This window comes from Haliotis rubra, unplaced genomic scaffold (assembly GCF_003918875.1).
Source record: "Haliotis rubra isolate DU_JTF1 unplaced genomic scaffold, ASM391887v1 Scf24, whole genome shotgun sequence".
Classification (NCBI taxonomy): domain Eukaryota; kingdom Metazoa; phylum Mollusca; class Gastropoda; order Lepetellida; family Haliotidae; genus Haliotis; species Haliotis rubra.
In genome coordinates, this window is record NW_025766447.1 from 85,154 (window position 1) to 101,954 (window position 16,801).

A 16,801-nucleotide genomic window follows, 5' to 3' on the forward strand; every position below is an offset into this window, starting at 1 on the left:
AACCGCGGCACGCTATGCCGTGGAGCCTGCGGAGCGAGAGACAACGAACTGATGAAGGAGTCGAAGGATAACGACATATTCTGAATGCACTTACCGGAAGTCGAATACAAAAATGGCTGCAAACGAAGTGATGCAGTTGATCGAGTCAGAACTTCCAGAGGGCCGCCAGAGTTTACAGGACAGCCATGCCAATTTGGAAAGGGTTGCACAGTATTGCGAAGGAAACTACCTTCAGGTAGAGTTAAATTTGATGTATATTGCATCCTTATACACAGACGACATCCTCCATTTACGCACCTGTCAGTTCACGACATTGTTTTTCATGAATATCTCACATAGATAATAATCGATGTCTTGTCTAGTGGGGATCTTTTGGTAGGGTGCCTAACAGGTCCGGATTTCAATGTGTGAAGAGCAAAAATACGTAATTATTAAAACCAAACTACACAAGTAACGCAACAAAACTGATATAAGAATTCCGATGCCGGCTAATGTCGGATCACTGTAGAGGGCTCCCTGTATTGTTACAGCTCGGATAGTGTTATGACAAATATGCACGTATGTTCTTGATGAAAACACATGTTATTTGAGTGCGAGTGAGAACACAATATTCCCATTGTTGTTAGCGCTTTTTATAGTCTGTTTGCAGTGAAAACGTACCGATGACTTTCACTTTAAACCAAAAAATAATCGAATAATGTGAAATTAAGATTGCGAATCCTCATAATTTTACCTTGCCAATTGAAAATTTAAATCTCAGAATTTTTTTCAACTTAAGATAAAAGTTGTTTAACAAACGATCATGGTTTCATATCGCTATTATTGGTTTGTATTACAGGGGGTATGCACATTAAATGAAACACCGAGAACAGGTAGGGTTGGTCTAAGTTAACGCTCATCACGTCCCGCCCGTGCATTTGTTTCACTGTTCCAACTACTGCGCTTATCCCCTTGTAATACAACCCAATAATAGTGATTCGAATCTATGATCATTTGTTAAACAACTTTTGTCCTAAGTTGAATAAAATTCTGAGATTTAAATGTGTAATTGGAAAGGTAAAATTATGAGGATTCGTAATCTTAATTTCACGTTATTTAATTGACTTTTTTGTTTAAAGTGAAATTCATCGGTACGTTTTCACTGCAAACAGACTATAGGCTCGGTTTATGAAGGCATTGTATCATTTGGGTAGCTATGAATCCCGTGTGTCAAAGTATAGATACCGTATCTTCAAATCTGTCAAATATTCAGGTACCTGAGATAAAGTTACTGATACTTTTTAAACTGCAATTTATTTAACAAATTGAGGACATAGCTAGAAATATACATGTGTACAGTAAATTACAGTATTATTGCGGTAGTTAATGTTGTCGCTATCTGGATTATGACCACTACTGACATTTTATATACAAGATATTTTCAGTTGCTGATGTTTTTGACTTCATTTCTGTCGTAAATAATTTGGCATATAGCCACTACTGGTCAATCCCGAATGACTTGTTTGCCCGGGAAGTGAAGCGACTCTCTATTATCATGGTATTGATGGTTTTTTTACAATGACACACAGTACAAGCATAATGACACTGTCAAACATTTACTTACAACAAGTAACCAATCTTAATGGTTTTAGTATTCAAAATTATTTATGAATTTCATCAGGATTAGTTATTTAATATTCATTTGGATACAAGGTAACAATAAGGTGACAAAATAGTTGTTAAGCCTTAAAGCATATCATTTGATGCCATGTGCAGTGTGAAGTTGCACAATGCGTCACTTCTGGTTATATTTTTAGGACAGTAAGTATGACCTTATAGTTGTTGCGGAATTACAGTTGACAATGTAGGTGTTGATTTGTGCAATATGCAATGGCAATAGGAGCCAGTATCACAATATTCTGCAAAGATGAATACTTTACTATACCTACAACTAGACATTGCACTGAACAAAATAACTTTTACTAGAGCGATAAATTTGTTAATGTAATTTGCATTTGTAAACAGTTGATACTGAGCATGGTGTTTCTGCATTTCCGTTGATTTCATGTACCATGATAATAGAAGGGCCTGTGATGATAAAGAATCTGAGTATACATTTTTTTGTTGCCCAAGTGAAGTATAATTTAGCAGTTCAGCTGTCTTTACTACACTATAAGTTGTAGCATTGTGGTGAGGGTTATACAGGGTTTTATGTGTCCCATGTTGGGTTTTACCCACCGAGCCAAAGGATAAACAGCAACAATGTTGTCATTTTTTATTGATGTGAGGTCCACATGACTTGAATGTCATGAAGACACAAAACTGAAAAATGAAAACAGCTGACGTGACACTTAAGGAACAAACATAATGCAATATATCACTTAGTAAATGTCAACAGTGACTTACGCAACAGGATATGTATTTCATGGATGAAACTTTGCACACAGAAATATCCCTGGAATTACACCAAATTCTAAGAGAGTTGGATCTTGCTGATGTCGGTACTGCACCTAGTCTTTCCAAACATTTAGAGCCCACTGGTCATTCTGTTTGCGTTTTCTTAGGTATCGCTTCCTTTTGTTCTTGTTTGATATCACAGGATGATAGAGGAGGGACGAAACGACCATCACTTTCCTCATATTTTACAAAATTTTGAGATGGAATAGACAGCAACTGGGTTAGACTTGGAGCTTGTGTACATTGAACAGATTCAAAGTCAGTATTGCTGACAAGTTTGTCAAACAACAAATCAAAGTTCAGAGTTCTAAGTCAGAATCTATGTAGAGAAATCTTGCTTCACTGGCTCCGCCTCTTCTTAGCCACAAAGATTTCTCTGCATAGATTCTAACTATTACATAGCGCAAGTCTAGATATGGCACATCACTACCCTCAGACTTGACAAGTACAATGTATAACAGATGAAACAGTGTTGCACAATGTATAAGACTGCCCTCATGACAGATTCAGTTTGTTTATTTGCAAAGGGTACATGTAGGCCATCGGCCCATGGTACATAGATCATCATCATTACAGATATTACACTGAAAGGGCATAGGAGGTTTTGTTTATTTTGAAAACATGCTTTACAGTATACATGTATACATTTGGTTGAAATTGGTTCATCAGTATTATTTAAGTGTATTGGTACATATCACATTGGTCATGATGTATTGAAATTGTTGCTTCAATGCATTCTTACTTTCAACATGTTCAGCGACGGTGGGGTAGCCTAGTGGTTAAAGCGTTCACTTGTCATGCCAAAAACCTGGGTTCAATTCCCCACATGGTTACAATGAGTGAAGCCCATTTCTGGTGTCCCCCGCCGCGATATTGCTGGCATTTTGCTACAAGCGGCGTAAAACCAAACTCACTCACTCACTCAACATGTTCAACCAAATGTATCCATTTGGCACCCACAATGACTGTTGCTGATTCTGTGCATTCTTCTTGTGTGTAGGCTAAGGACAAACGCCATGCTTTGGAAGAAACGAAGAATTATACGACACACTCCCTGGCCAGTGTGGCCTACCAGATCAACAGCCTGGCAACCAACTTCCTGAAGCTCCTCGACCTGCAGCAGAACCAACTGGCTGAGATGGAGTCCAGTGTCAACCATTTGTCACAGGTACCTCCTACTCACTCACTGTCACCAGTGTCATGGGTTTGCACATCGTGATATAGGTTCCCCCCATCCAGCTCAAGTTGTCCTCAGTGTCTCATGCCCTTTGAATTTGGTTTTTGTTTATTGATGATTTTCACAGTATTCCTTAAAAATATATTGGTGTAATAATTATTCAGGATAAATCTAAAAGAATAATAACCCAGTAATGGCTGTTGGAAGTGCCAACAGAATTGAGGGGTATGACTCCTTGAGTACTTGCATGTCAACAATGTTAGCCCCACCCATATCAGTGTTGATGAACAGACTCTAATGCATGCACCCGTTTTTAAATTCTTATTGAAATAGTTCAATTGTTGGGCAAAAATTGTAAAATGTTGCTTGTTCATTGTGTTATTACACTCCTGTGATCAGCACAAAGTGGATTGCCAGGTCCTGGCTTTATAAACTGCAGGTAGTAGCAGTGAAGCTGTTGTGAAGTGCACTGGCTGGCCACTTAGCTCAAATCTGTACTGACAGTGACAGGTCACACAGAGGTAATGTCTACTGATTGGACACTGAGCTGTTGTCTACTACTGACTGAAGTCTAGTTTGCAGTATTGTTTGATTTCAAATTTATTTTATTATTTTTATCATTTCAGATAGTAAACATCCACAAGGAGAAAGTTGCAAGAAGAGAAATTGGTGTTTTGACAACAAACCGGAGTTCAACCCGGCCTATGGGAGTTAAGAGTGGTATTGTATTCCCTGAGCAGGCTGAACGACCAATCAAGTATACCCGCAAACCCATTGACTATACAGTGTTGGACGACATTGGCCATGGAGTGAGGGTAAAGTCTATAGTCATTGTTACTTTGGTTCCTCCTACATCATCTCTTTGTCAGTAGTAACTGATATCACTGAATACCCAGAGTGAGTTTCACCCCCATCACTTACAATGACATCTTGATCCAGACAATGTTATGTTAGCAGATCATAGAGAATAGTCACTCTTAACAAAAAAACGGCTTAACCATGTTATATGTCAAGAATAATGTTTCAATGGTACATTTGTCCAATCAACAGGCAAAAGTAAAGGTATTACCATGGATATAGACAGTAGCATGTGATTTTATTGTTTTCAGTTGCATTCATCTGTTCCGCCCAAATCGAACACCGTCAATCAGCAGCCAAGGCTCCCAAGCACCAACTACAAAACCTCCAACCCCACCCATCACTCGGTCTGGCTCCACTGCTAGCTCCAACTCAGGAACCCTTGGTCGGAGCCAGGGAGGCCATTATCGTTCCATCGCACCACCAGTGGCTCCACCGTCTGTGCCAGCCAATCAGCATCCACATTTTGGCCAAGTGATCCACCACCCTCCTCAACCAGGTCCCAGGGAGCGATATGAGATGAACTATGCCCCTAGTGTCATGGGAACAGTACACTCACCCCCGTTGGTCGGAATGGCACGTCCCATTTCACAAAGGCCTGGCCCTCCAGCATCTCCCAGTATGGTACGACCCACACAGCCACCGATGGCCTATCAAGATTCTGTTGGTATGTATGTTTGTACATGTTTACAGTGTATCAATCACTTGATTTCATTTTAGTCTGTTACAGGCTGCAATCATCGAGCTGGAATATTGTTGAGCTCATTATTTAACAAAGAGTGTATGAATTCACGGGCAGTATAAGTAAGCATGGTAACTGTACACAAAATGATATTTTGAAACTTAAATTCATTACTTTGAATCAAATTTTTATTTAAATTCTAAGTACTCTTCATGTGTAATAACTGGTTTTGCTTCTGGAGAGAATCCCAAAATGATGTTAGCAGGGCTCGATTTAGTGCTTTGTTACTTGCACTGGTGCAACTAAATATTACGAGGTGCAACCTAGTCTTACTTGCACCAGGTTTAGCTAAATGTTTGAGTGGGTAAACTTCTGAATAAAACATCTAAATGATTCAACAACATATTTATTTCATTACATATTGCAATAATTGTGGTTATGTTGAGCATGGGTCATAGGATAGCTTATTGTGCATTGTACTGATCGATAGGTAACCAGGTTCATGTTTTTTCCTTGTTTCAAAGTGTTCATATTGTCAACCATTGTTTTCTTTCACCCAGGCCAGTTTAAACCTTGAGGCTGATAATATAGCTGTGATATTACTGCCTCTGGATCAGAGGTACATTAAATCATCTGCTTGTGTAACAATTTGTCAGTCATGTTAGGATTCTGTATCTGTTCTGTCTCTTGTTCACTACAGCTCAGCTCCGATATGCCAGCCATGGCTGGAAAGGTGAGATTCCTCTTCCTCATTTTCTTCCTGCATGATTCCTTACCCTCTTCTCCTGTACTCAAGACTATTGTGACTGTAGACTAGAACATGCGTCTTCATGCATAGACAGAGCAGTGTATTCAGCAGCATGGTTTAGAGGATAAGCCACGAGCTATGTGGAATTATGGATCCTGGGTGAATGAATGTAATAATCACAGAGCCTTACAGCAGTCTGTAATTCTGTGTCTCCAGCATTCTACATGTTAGTCATTGATATTGTAAGAAAATCTGAAGAAAAAGTATGAACTGTCAATCCTACAGGGAAACTTCACTGAAGAGAGCCTACTGTTCAGATGACATAGAGCTATCAAATTGTGGGTTTGTTACATCACCAAAGATGATGTTATAATGTGTTTATGTTATATCTTAACAATGAAGCACTTTACTATCATGACTGACCAATCCTCATTGAGAATCCCTAACTGGCACATCCACAAATATCTGTAGGTTATTACACACAATCAATATTGGGTAATATTTCCAGTTTACCATGTTCCCCATGCTTGTTAGTTATACATGGGATACCTTAGTTTGGGTGAGCAGCCCACGCTGGTTGTACATGATGACCAAACGGGTCTGGTGGTCCTGGTGGTCCATAGATCATAGCTCACAGCTCACATTGATCATGGGATTGTCCAGATTTGATTAATTACAAGATGCTTTTATGTAGCTGAGGTGTTGCAGTGTCACATGCTGTGACTTAAGGACAGAATCCACACTGCACACACTCACACTCACACACACATTCTGTGACTTATTCTGTGTTGATTCCATGTCTGAATCCAAGACATTTTCACTTTGTCTTAGAACTGTGTGAATGGAATGACCAAACAGGTTCTCATTAGGACAGCAACTCTGCAGTGCATGTCAGATTGCTTTTTTCTGATTACTGATTTGTCAAGTTCTGCTTCCCTGGACTGCATGCATTTATCTCCCTTTGACTGTTACAGTGTGACTAGTGTAGTCTCTGGACTCATGTTACAAAGCATGGTTAACACTTTGACACACTTTGATCTACACAGTGCTATCATTGCTTTGTGACATATGGTGCTAGACCTTGTCTCAGAGATAGTACTGCTGCGTTAGCCCCAAGCCAGCAAGAACACGCATTATGTCTCCATTCTATTGTAACTACCCTGGACTCTCCTGTCATCATAAACAACACAGATATCCCAACAACACAGATATCCCAACAACACGGATATCCCAACAACACGGATATCCCCCAACACAGATATCCCAACAACACAGATATCTCCCAACACAGATATCCCAACACAGATATCCCAACAACACAGATATCCCAACACAGGTATCCCAACAACACAGATGTCCCAACACAGATATCCCAACAACACAGATATCCCAACACAGGTATCCCAACAACACAGATATCCCAACACAGGTATCCCAACAACACAGATATCCCAACAACACAGATATCCCATTGGAACACACACAGATATCAACAACACAGATATCCCAACACAGGTATCAGTCCCAACACACAGATATCCCAACACAGGTATCCCAACAACACAGATATCCCAACACAGGTATCCCAACACAGATATGCCAACTATCTGAGGCACCTCAGTCACTGTGCAGGATTGCTTCCATGGACATATCTTAAACCTGTTATTGTGGGTTCAAGTCTCAGTTCATCACAATTATTTTTCTAGATTTGCCAGCACCTTCCGACTTTCCTCCCACGTTGTGCTGGCATGTCATGATATAACAGAGATATGGTTTAAAGTAGTACTAAACCCATGTCACTCACTCACTTACTCTTTAGCTACCATTGCTTCTGTTGGAAAGGAACATCACCGTCTCTCTTAACTTGCCACTACAACTCAGTAATTTATAATAATGAACTTTTTGACATGTCTCATCACTGGTTTGGAAACATCAACATTCATGATGTGATGCAAGAGTTGCCTCCCCTACACAAGTGTCAGAGATATCTTTAGTTTGTCTCATTCAAATCAGACCCAAGACAAAACTTGTAAGAGGGTAGGCTGATGGTATACACTGGATGATGGAGAGTACCCCATACAGGCTGGATCCAGGTTTACTTTGTCAGTTTCTGTGCCAAGCCAGATCTGCCTTCTAATGACTCGGGCATGATCAGTGCCTGAGTAACACATATATAGCCAGACTTGGCCACATTCTTCTCATACAGGCTTTTGGTTTTGGTATATGTATTATATAATCTACTTCTCTTTCCATTTGCTTGTAGGTGTTGTGAATGTTGCATGATTGTGTATATTACAGATCCCCCGCCTCCGGACGTCAACCGCTCGGTCGATGTCATGACAATACCAGGTTTGCATGCTTCTATACTTCATCATCTTCTGGTGACTTCCAGTCTTTAAGCTACATTGGAGTTGTGAGAATTACTGTTATGCATGATTATGATGTAGATTGATGTACTCATTTAGTTTTGTTTGTAAAAATATGTAACTTGACATGTTTAGCCTAAATAAAGATAATAGTGCATGTTGCTTGGTTAGTGATAAGTCATCTGCTGCAAGGAGAGAGCCTTCTAATTAGTCATGCATACAGTCATGATCTCCTTCCTGACATCACAAACCAGTGGACCCGTGACGATCGGGGTTAGAATTGATCTTCAGTAACCCAAGCTTTTTTGGAATGGGGTGGTCAGGGTCACTGGCCTGGTTGACACATATCGTTGTATCCCACGTAGATCGATGCTTATGCTGTTGATCACTTGATTGTCTGGTCCAGACTTGATTATTTACAGTCCGTTGCCATATAGCTGGAATATTGCTGAGTGCAGCGATTAGAAACATTATATCAGCAACAAACCAACCACAAACCAGTGTGGTGGCAATTTGTGAACGGCCAAACATTATTTTGATTGTTTCAAGGATCATACCTTTGGGATTCAAGGTTATGATTGTTTTCATGCAACTTTAGCTTGCTAGAAGCATTAGCTGAGATAACTGGATGGCCAGACTTAGTGAAGTTGTTGGTGATGTGAAATGATCTTCATCATATCAACTACAGCTGTTTTCCAAATAATGTCTAAAATTATTTTGTGACCCACTTATATTTGTTGTTACTTATGATAATGACCTATGTATCTGACCTAGGATGTAACATGATAAGCAGACAATCACATGTATTAACAGGGATTTATGTAGGATTCCAAATGCACCACCCTAAGAAAAGATTAGGATAGTCTTAATCCAAGTCACTTTGACACAGTACTCAAAGCAATAGTGTGCATTATTTGTCATCTTTTCTCTTGGTCATGTTGAGATTTTTTTTCATATTTGTTGTATATTGGGGAACGACAGTCGGCCTTTAAACTGACAGAAAAATCCCTGATACATCACTTTTGAATTCTTGTTTGTTCGGATATATGACCTATGCCTGTGCACTTAGTCATGGATCATGACTGCCAACAGTTATATATGTAAACTACTATTTCAGCATCCCCACCACTCCCCCCTCCCCCAGAGCATGCCCGACCTGGCCCTGGTCCCCCCAAGTTTGAGTACGGAGGGTCAGCCCCTCCCCCACCCTACAACTTCAGTGATGACTACGAGGAGCATCCACGACAGAACCACCAGAACAAGGAAGAGGATCCCTACGCTGCTACAGGGCCGCAGTTCACGGCTCAGCCATTGTGGGTACCCAAAGAATACCAGGAGAAAGGTTAGTGATGCTTCATGTCACACCAGCATTGGCAGACTACAGACCTGTTGAGCCAGACCAGGGTAACGTGAGTAGTAGGGGTCTGTGACCTGTGGGGGCTGTCCAACAAGGCTGGCATGGAGACTCCAGAGTAAAGTGGGTAGTTGGAGGCTCGGACCTGGGGGGCTCTCCAACAAGGACCTGTAGGGGGTTGTCCAACAAGGCTGGCATGGAGACTCCAGAGTAAAGTGGGTAGTTGGGGCTCCGGACCTGGGGGGCTGTTCAACAAGGCTGGCAAGGGAGGAGACTCCAGAGTAAAGTGGGTAGTTGGAGGGAGGCTCGGACCTGGGGGGGCTCGGACCTGGGGAGTTGTCCAACAAGGCTGGCAAGGAGACTCCAGAATAAAGTGGGTAGTTAGGGGCTCTGACCTGGGGGGCTCGGACCTGTGGGGGCTGTCCAACAAGGCTGGCATGGAGACTCCAGAGTAAAGTGGGTAGTTGGAGGCTCGGACCTGGGGGGGCTCGGACCTGTGGGGGTTGTCCAACAAGGCTGGCAAGGAGACTCCAGAGTAAAGTGGGTAGTTGGGGGCTCGGACCTGGGGGCTTGGACCTGTGGGGGCTGTCCAACAAGGCTGGCAAGGAGACTCCAGAATAAAGTGGGTAGTTAGGGGCTCGGACCTGTGGGGGCTGTCCAACAAGGCTGGCAAGGAGACTCCAGAATAAAGTGGGTGGGTACCTGTGGGGGTCCAACAAGGCTGCATGGGACCTGTGGGGGCTGTCTAACAAGGCTGGCATGGAGACTCCAGAGTAAAGTGGGTAGTTGGAGGCTTGGACCTGGGGGGCTTGGACCTGGGGGCTGTCCAACAAGGCTGGCAAGGAGACTCCAGAATAAAGTGGGTAGTTGGGGGCTTGGACCTGTGGGGGCTGTCCAACAAGGCTGGCATGGAGACTCCAGAGTAAAGTGGGTAGTTGGGGGCTCGGACCTGTGGGGGCTGTCCAACAAGGCTGGCAAGGAGACTCCAGAGTAAAGTGGGTAGTTGGGGGCTCGGACCTGTGGGGGCTTTTCAACAAGGCTGGCAAAGGAGACTCCAGAGTAAGTGGGTAGTTGGGGCTCGGACCTGTGGGCTGTCCAACAAGGACTCCAGTGGGAGTAAAGTGGGTAGTTAGGGGCTTGGACCTGTGGGGGGCTGTCCAACAAGGCTGGCAATGGAGACTCCAGAGTAAAAACAAGGGGCTCCGGACCTGTGGGGGCTGTCCAACAAGGCTGGCATGGAGACTCCAGAGTAAAGTGGGTAGTTGGGGGCTCGGACCTGGAGGGGGCTGTCCAACAAGGCTGGCAAGGGAGACTCCAGAGTAAAGTGGGTAGTTAGGGCCTGTGGGACCTGGGGGCTGGGACCTGGGGGTTGTCCAACAAGGCTGGCATGGAGACTCAGAGAGTAAAGTGGGTAGTTGGGGGCTCGGACCTGGGTAAAGTGGGTAGTTGGGGGCCTGTGGGGGGTTGTCCAACAAGGCTGGCAAGGAGACTCCAGAGTAAAGTGGGTAGTTGGGGGCTCGGACCTGGGGGGCTGTCCAACAAGGCTGGCAAGGAGACTCCAGAGTAAAGTGGGTAGTTAGGGGCTCGGACCTGGGGGCTCGGACCTGGGGGGCTGTCCAACAAGGCTGGCATGGAGACTCCAGAGTAAAGTGGGTAGTTGGGGGCTCGGACCTGGGGGCTGTCCAACAAGGCTGGCATGGAGACTCCAGAGTAAAGTGGGTAGTTGGGGGCTCGGACCTGGACCTGTGGGAGCTTTTCAACAAGGCTGGCAAGGAGACTCCAGAGTAAAGTGGGTAGTTGGGGGCTCGGACCTGGGGGGGCTCGGACCTGTGGGGGCTGTCCAACAAGGCTGGCATGGAGACTCCAGAGTAAAGTGGGTAGTTGGAGGCTCGGACCTGTGGGGGGCTCGGACCTGTGGGGGTTGTCCAACAAGGCTGGCAAGGAGACTCCAGAGTAAAGTGGGTAGTTGGGGGCTCTGACCTGTGGGGGCTGTCCAACAAGGCTGGCAAGGAGACTCCAGAGTAAAGTGGGTAGTTAGGGGGGGGCTGGGACCTGTGGGGGTTGTCCAACAAGGCTGGCAGGCTGGCAAGGAGACTCCAGAATAAAGTGGGTAGTTGGGGGCTCGGACCTCCACCTGCAGGGGCTGTCCAACAAGGCTGGCAAGGAGACTCCAGAATAAAGTGGGTAGTTGGGGATGGGGGGGACCTGGGGGCTGTCCAACAAGGCTAGCATGGAGACTCCAGAGTAAAAAGTGGGTAGTTAGGGGCTCAGGACCTGGGGGCTCGGACCTGTGGGGGTTGTCCAACAAGGCTGGCATGGAGACTCCAGAGTAAAGTGGGTAGTTAGGGGCTCGGACCTGGGGGTCCAACAAGGCTGGTCCAACAAGGCTGGACCAAGGGGGGCTGTCCAGAGCTGGCAAGACTCAGGTAAAGTGGGTAGTTAGGGGCTCGGACCTGTGGGGGCTGTCCAACAAGGCTGGCATGGAGACTCCAGAGTAAAGTGGGTAGTTGGGGGCTCGGACCTGTGGGGGCTGTCCAACAAGGCTGGCAACAAGGCTGGGAGACTCCAGAGTAAAGTGGGTAGTTGGGGGCTCGGACCTGGGGGGGGCTCGGACCTGTGGGGGTTGTCCAACAAGGCTGGCAAGGAGACTCCAGAATAAAGTGGGTAGTTGGGGGCTCGGACCTGTGGGGGCTGTCCAACAAGGCTGGCATGGAGACTCCAGAGTAAAGTGGGTAGTTGGAGGCTCGGACCTTGGGGCTGTCCAACAAGGCTGGCATGGAGACTCCAGAGTAAAGTGGGTAGTAGATGGTCACAGTGTCTTCTTCTTGTTGAGAGCTGTTTCTACAGCTAATGGCCGTGAGTTAGTGAGCAGCCATGATGATGGTCCAGGAGGCTGTGTTGCACCTGGCCAGTGTATTCTTTGTGATGCATTGAGTTATTGTCAAACAGGGTCTGAAAGTTAATTCTGTGTACTAAATACATTTGGAGAAATTTAATTTGTGTTTTACGCCAAAGTGGGTAATAAACCAGTGAATAGTGGAATTGGGGCCATCCAACCTTCCATGTCATTGGTTAGTGACAAAAGCTTCTTGACAAACTAGCTGTAGCTCATCCTGCTTGAACAAGACTAGTATGCATTCCATGGTCATACTTTTCAGAGGCGGTGGGGTAGCCTAGTGGTTAAAGCGTTGGCTCGATCACGACGAAGACCCGGGTTCGAATCCCAACATGGGTACAATGTGTGCAGCCCATTTCTGGTGTCCCCGCCGTGATGTTGCTGGAATATTGCTAAAAGCGGCGTAAAACCAAACTCAGTCAGTCAGTCAGTCATACTTTTCATCAGTTGCCCCAGATGCTGTCATTCAGGGAGAACTCCTGTCATGGGACTAGTCCTCAGCACAATTTAGTTGTCTCAGGCTTCCTGACCAGCTGGAATTTCAAACACACAATTGGCCATGTCACAATCTCTTTTGTCAGTTATAAACTATCCTTCCCCAAAATGGCAAAATACACCAAGTTGAGTTGTGAGTTGAGTTGGGTTTTACGTCACATCGGTATTATTCCAGCCATATAGTGATGAGAACAAGTTATACACCAAGAAGACAGACAAACTAACATGGAAATGTAATGTTTCAGTGGTGGCGATATTTGACTATGATGCTGACAAGGGAGACGAGCTGACATTTTCTGAGAATGCTGTCATCTATGTGATAAAGAAGAATGATGACGGCTGGTGGGAGGGTGTGATGGACGGCACCACAGGGCTGTTCCCCTCCAACTACGTGGAACCCTGCATCTGACCTGTCTAGCGCCACAGTCACTCACAGACAACCAGAAGGGGAATCTCACCTGCTTTATATTCTGTAACATTCAGACCCAGTTGTTTTGTCACAGGTGTAGAGTCGAACCATTTGTTTATACGCACATATTTATCTAATAACTACTTAAAACTTTAGACACCTTAACATCGTTTTATGAAAGTTGATACCTTCAACTTCAGTTTCACCTCTTTGATATTAGTCAAAAGACCATTTTTAAGTGGTCATTAATTTGTTAATACTCGTAACTTGATTGGTACGAAAGGTAGCTAGATCCCTGTTGTGGCTGTCTTCCAGGTATTTTGACATGACAAGTATTACAGTGAATATATCTGATCTTACTATGAACTTACATTTCACCATTACATATTTAATCATAATTACATCTTGAATCAATTGTTACTTTTTTAATATAAGCTTTATAAGGGTATACATGCTTTTACTGCTTTTTATGTGCATAAACATGTTTTGTTATTTTCTGAGACTTTTTAGTCACAATTTATGTTTGTATTGATTTATATCTGTCAGCTGTCAGTTGCATTGAGTCATATATTAGATATTATATTGTTTCATGTTTATTTTATGTGTATATTTTTACAATCACAAGTCAGTTTTGTTGCAATATTCAAGATAATCATATGTTAGTTATATGTTAGTGTCATTGTACTTTAGTTTGTCCTTTCAATTTAATCAAAATATCTGCTCAATATTAAAGTAGGATATAGGCATCTTGTTGGTCTTGGTAATTGCAGTTGCCTACAGCACAGGTCCCCCGCCTCCCTCTACACCTGTAATTTTTCAAAGAACATGCAGGCTCACACTCAACTCTCGCACATTCTGTCATACATTCTTCAGTGTTAGTGAACACTTGTATCCTGAACTTTGTTTTTTGTGTTTTGAGGGGAAGTACTTGTTCTGATTGCCAACTTTGATCTCTAGTTTATCAACAATGGTGTTGTGATCATATATGATTAATGACAACTAAGATATTTCTCTTTTCTTGATATTTTTGAGAAACATTGGAACACAGTTTAAAATATTAAAGGAAGCATCTTTTAAAATCATCTAGCTGTTTTCAGCAATCGTTGTGCCAGGACAGTTAGCCTAAGTTTCCAAAGTTTCGATTGTTGTGTCATGATACAGAACAGGACTCTGTTCCACAGGTAGTACAACTGAATATCTCCATGAAGTTAGACTTTGTTTCAGTCTACTTCAGAATGTTTCACTTCGTATGTTTGGTCATTATTAAACTATTGGATGTTTAAGATCTTGTTTTCACTCACTGCAATAACTTATGAAATGATGTGTGAATACAATGCCAGAGGAAACCACTCTAATTAGTAGGTAGTGCTAAATGATTTGAAGCCATGTTTGTGTACAGAAACATGCATATGCTGAGAAAAACCTATCTGAACCTATTGGAAACCTAAGGCCATTGTTCATGAAGAAAGTTTGTTGATGCATGAGATTTATTAATAGTAGTTCTTACTTGGGTACCTTATTTGCATATTTATCATTGTATTTTATGGCTTTGCCTCATCAGTAATACTCCATTATATAATAAAGATATGTAATGTCTGATAAGATGATGGTAGTACTCCATACCACTAGATTAGTTTAATCTCTGAACACCATACAGAAACTGCATGTGCTTGAGGGTTATCTCCCTTTATCAGTTCCCCCCCTCAGCATGTAATAGGGTGGTGAGCCAGGTTAAAGATAATAGTCTGCTGTTAGTCTTAGTATTTAAGTCTTAGTCTTAGATCACATTATTGAAGTGGGCCTGCCTGTTTGCAGCAGGTGTCCATGTACAGTGCTGTGCTGGTTAGATCTCTAGGCCCACCACAGTCGTGTCTGAAAGTTTTGTGTGACATTTACATCAAGCATAATAAGTAATGATGTAGCTAAGTCTGATAGCTTTAAAGATTTGTAGATATTTGCTGCATTTCTTAGGTTGATATGTGACTGGATATCTCATGTAGTAATTACAGTTCAGTAAATATGTCTGTAAACTGTGCAATATTTTAATCAAAGATTGTTTGTGCAAATGCAAGTCAAAACAGTTCGTGATTTTTAATGGTATGCTTTCAACAATATTTGAAATGTAGCTTCTGCTTGTCAATCAAACTGAAGGTGATGAATGTCAGCTTGTAGTGTCTGCTGTATGTAGGGTACCCTGTAAATGGCATGTAGGCACTACAAGTCACACTATGAACATTGTATATATCAATATATATATATATATATGTCATCAGTAGTTAGGACCAATGTTGCTTACACTCACAGTTTGAATAGATACAGCTGAACCTTGTCAATCTGGACCTTGCTAATTCTAACTTACTTAGATGTACTGTTATGCCTCTTGTATGATTTGTGACTTTCTGATCTCCATGCAGAGTTTTAGTAGCAGTAGTTGATCTAGAAAAATGTACATATGACAAAATGTAGGAAAATTGCTTTGGTTGAGAAGACAACTGACAAGTTGTCTGTTGAATATGTGCCCACAGTTTGATGGTCACTTTCTGTTTTGAGTTTTATGATGACGAAGCAGAGGTTCAAAGTTAAAAAAAATTCAGCCATGAGCAGAATTACATCCTCTATGGAATATTTCCAAGATATCATACAACCACTTTTTATCTCATGAAATGGGGAATTTGTTATTATAGTTCCAGGACAGGACAATAATAAGTGGGTGGGTGGATATTTATCATCTTTGTGCAGGATGCGAAGGGAGATGAGTCTGTGATGTCTGATTAACGGACATTCTTCCATAGCCAGGAGTTTTCACTTTGGCCTGAGTTATTGGTTAGTTCCAATACTGGCACTGTCCAGGTAACTGAGATTCTACTCTTCACGGGTGGACAGACTCTTCATTGATGTGTGGCATCCTCCCAAACTGCTGGTAAATGTGGAAAAATGTGTATTTTGTAATTATTAGTATAATTACACTAACCAAGGCTGTTAGTTGATCTGGTCTGGTTATGTTATGTTTGTGCTCCTGTATTACATCTCTGAAGTTAGAGTTGTTTCATTACAGATAAAATTCTTTTGCAGATCATTGCTCAGTTTTGTCTGTGCAAAATAGCTTTTGACAATTTCTTAACTGCAATTGCATATGATATTAAATGATGTTTACATATGATAGTATTTATGACTATAAAATGGTATGTTTATGATCTAGTCAGAACCGAATACATGTAATTACATTTTGTGTTTCAGTTGTGTCCATTAGTTTACCTAATGTTAGAATTAAAGTTAACATTCTAAAGTTGTGAGCCATGTATTTATTGGAGTGCTATAAACATGGCCGACATGAGAGACACTACTGTACAGCAACTCCCAGGTTTACTTTACTTCTGTGC

The 16,801-nt window shown here is 42.6% G+C and overlaps 1 protein-coding gene across 1 annotated transcript; it reads left to right on the plus strand.

Annotated features, from left to right (window-relative positions):
• The first annotated feature begins 55 nt into the window (after nt 1–55).
• Nucleotides 56–16,350, plus strand: LOC124278570 (abl interactor 2-like). Its single transcript, XM_046714307.1, has 9 exons — nt 56–235; nt 3,437–3,604; nt 4,240–4,433; nt 4,723–5,138; nt 5,854–5,886; nt 8,200–8,250; nt 9,385–9,609; nt 13,258–15,686; nt 15,735–16,350. Exons 1-8 carry the CDS (start codon nt 113–115, stop codon nt 13,419–13,421), a joined length of 1,374 nt encoding a protein of 457 aa, XP_046570263.1. The 5' UTR covers nt 56–112; the 3' UTR covers nt 13,422–15,686; nt 15,735–16,350.
• The last annotated feature ends 451 nt before the right edge of the window (nt 16,351–16,801 follow it).

Coding starts and splice junctions, on each gene's coding strand:
- LOC124278570 (XM_046714307.1), top strand. CDS start 113: ATGGCTGCAAACGAAGTGATGCAGTTGATCGAGTCAGAACTTCCAGAG. Junction 236..3,436: donor GCGAAGGAAACTACCTTCAG/GTAGAGTTAAAT, acceptor TCTTGTGTGTAG/GCTAAGGACAAACGCCATGC. Junction 3,605..4,239: donor GTGTCAACCATTTGTCACAG/GTACCTCCTACT, acceptor TTATCATTTCAG/ATAGTAAACATCCACAAGGA.